Here is a 2500-nt window from a genome sequence, read left to right as displayed (position 1 = left end):
CATTTTGTCCACAAATAATAAATCTTTGAAAAATTATATGAGAATCTTATCAATATGAATATCAGGGTAATTTCTCAATAAATATACCTATAACGTCTTGGTGAAGTACAAAGTCACTATCCCAAGACGGTAATATAGTACAATTACTGTAATGATAGTCACTTTACCTCAGGCCTTACATATCACATTGTTGGTTTATAAAGTTGTTTTCTGTTAGCTCACTTGAGATCTTTGTATTCCATGTATTTCAATTTTTTGTCTCTTGATTTTTTCATGTAGTTCTTTCTCTTATTCCCTCTAATCATCTGTGAGAAATTCATGGCTGGGGTTTCTAGCCACGACGGAAAGATCTGATGGAGTAGAAGGTGGACAGGACGTACAGTGCTGTATTCACCAGTCCAATGGCCTGAAAGAGTTATTGGTAACAATAATAATTATAGTGGAGTGAGAGACTTTGTTTGTAAGATAATAAATTAATTACTCTTATCTAAAAACTAAGATTTTTTCACAAAAGAATATCTTTCTCATCCTACACTAATTGATTTACATTGGCTGGCTATTAAAGCAAGAATTGAGTTTGAAAAAATATACAATAACCCATGAAATTATCAGGACCAGACGTCCAAAATATCTTAAAGAATTACTACATACAGTGCAGCCAACAAATCGTGTTGACTCGAGAATGGCTACAGATGGTTTCAAATTATTAGAAGCAAGATATAATATATCTACTATGGGTTTTAGAGGTTTCAAATGTGCTGCCCCAAGACGGTACAATAGGCTCCCACTAGACCTCCAAAAGACTGAAAATGTTAAGGCTTTCAAGAGGAAACTGAAGACTTTCTTGTTTTATAAGTGTTTCGATAATCTGTATTTGACAATAAACGAGCAATATGCAGTGTGAAATGCTGGATGCCTTGGATTACATACGATAAAATGACTATGGAGGTCTTGTATAGAGTAGGGTTCCCATACAGTATAGGACCAGAAAAGCAGCCCTTAAAATAAGTAAAGATGTCAGAAATTTTTAAGTAACAGGAACCTTGCTGAGACTTGATTAGCTGTCTAACAAGATTGTGATACTCACCGCAGCTGCTATCTTTGGGTTGTAGAATGGAACGTATCTCCTGTTGTCCATCAGATACACCAAGAAATACACAGATACGGCGAAGTACAGTATCGACACTATCACGTGGTACAGCGTTTCCTGTTGGGAGACGGAATGCAATTATACATATTTTCTCACCAATGTAATCAAAACAGTAGTTTGATTAGAACAATGAAGAACCCCCAGCATTAATGACCATAAGGTAAAAGTAGTTAAAGAAAAGACAAAAATCAAGTATGGGGTCACGAAATCAACAAGGAGTGTTTGTTGGTATAGGCTTGTCTTAATGAGTAAGGATATCCTTAAATGGCCCGATTGGATGTTGGATTAAGAGCTTAGTAGTGAATGAAAAAGTGAGATCTCTTGAAATTTAATTGAATCAGATAAGAGATCGCGTAAATGTATTCAAAATAAGAGATTGGGTGATCGAAGAGTAAATGGGTGAAAACAGGTGGAAAACAATGAAAGTTTGCTGGAGTTTCTTCACCTTCATTTTATGTAGTGTTGATTAATCATCTAAAATTTGTATCTTTAAATAGAGCGGTAGAATTGTATACGACTAAAAACTAAACGAAATGAGTTATCAACGTCCTAATTTTGTTTTAATCACAACCAAAGCAAAAAATAAATTTAAATGAATCAATTTATTTTCCAACAGATTATGAAGCATCGTGCAGTCAAACATTCACAGAAGCATGTCCAGACTTACCATCAGCTGACTAATAAGAATAAAGCGAAGCTTAACAGTTGGCACACCTGCTAGAAGCAAGAATTGCGTCAAACCCTCGGCCTCTGGCTCTAGGGCTGCAGCCAGGGACGTTTATCATCACACAGAGCAAAGCCATCACACCTAAAGTACCTTGTTTTATTGTAGCAACTATCACGCAAAATTCAATCCACATTACCATTATCCCACGTAATAAAATGCATCAGAGATTTGTTATCAAAGACTTTCGTGCTGAAGCGCGCATAGCCAGATTTCCACACGTCTGTTCTAGGAATGTTGCTTGGACTGAGCTGTGTGGAATAGGCGCTAGCAGAGAGTAGCCATGCAGACTTCACAGCAACGCCCAGAGTGCCAGTATCTCCAGCATGAGGTAACCCCATATTACCATTATCCTACGTAATAAAATGCATCAGAGATTTCTTATCAAAGACTTCTGTGCTGAAGACTTCTGCTCTAGGAATGTTGCTTGGACTGAGCTGTGTGGAATAGGCGCTAGCAGAGAGTAGCCATGCAGACTTCATAGCAACACCCACAGTGCCAGTATCTCCAGCATGAGGTAACCCCATATTACCATTATCCTACGTAATAAAATGCATCAGAGATTTCTTATCAAAGACTTCTGTGCTGAAGACTTCTGTTCTAGGAATGTTGCTTGGACTGAGCTG

At 37.3% G+C, this 2500-nt stretch overlaps 1 protein-coding gene across 1 annotated transcript in view; it reads right to left on the bottom strand.

The window, feature by feature from the left end:
* Nucleotides 1-2500, bottom strand: part of LOC137638650 (protein singles bar-like) — a 23516-nt gene that overhangs the window by 973 nt on the left and 20043 nt on the right. The window contains exons 4-5 of the mRNA XM_068370931.1: nt 1088-1207; nt 1-406 (exon numbers count right to left, since the gene is read on the bottom strand). The exon at nt 1-406 is cut by the window's left edge and continues 973 nt beyond it. Of these exons, the coding sequence (XP_068227032.1) occupies nt 332-406; nt 1088-1207 (195 nt within the window). The 3' untranslated portion in view covers nt 1-331. The remainder of the gene's footprint in view (nt 407-1087; nt 1208-2500) is intronic.

This window comes from Palaemon carinicauda, chromosome 3, assembly GCF_036898095.1.
Source record: "Palaemon carinicauda isolate YSFRI2023 chromosome 3, ASM3689809v2, whole genome shotgun sequence".
NCBI lineage: Eukaryota > Metazoa > Arthropoda > Malacostraca > Decapoda > Palaemonidae > Palaemon > Palaemon carinicauda.
The sequence above is the reverse complement of the archived record's forward strand: the minus strand, read 5'-3'. Positions and strand labels throughout refer to the sequence as shown.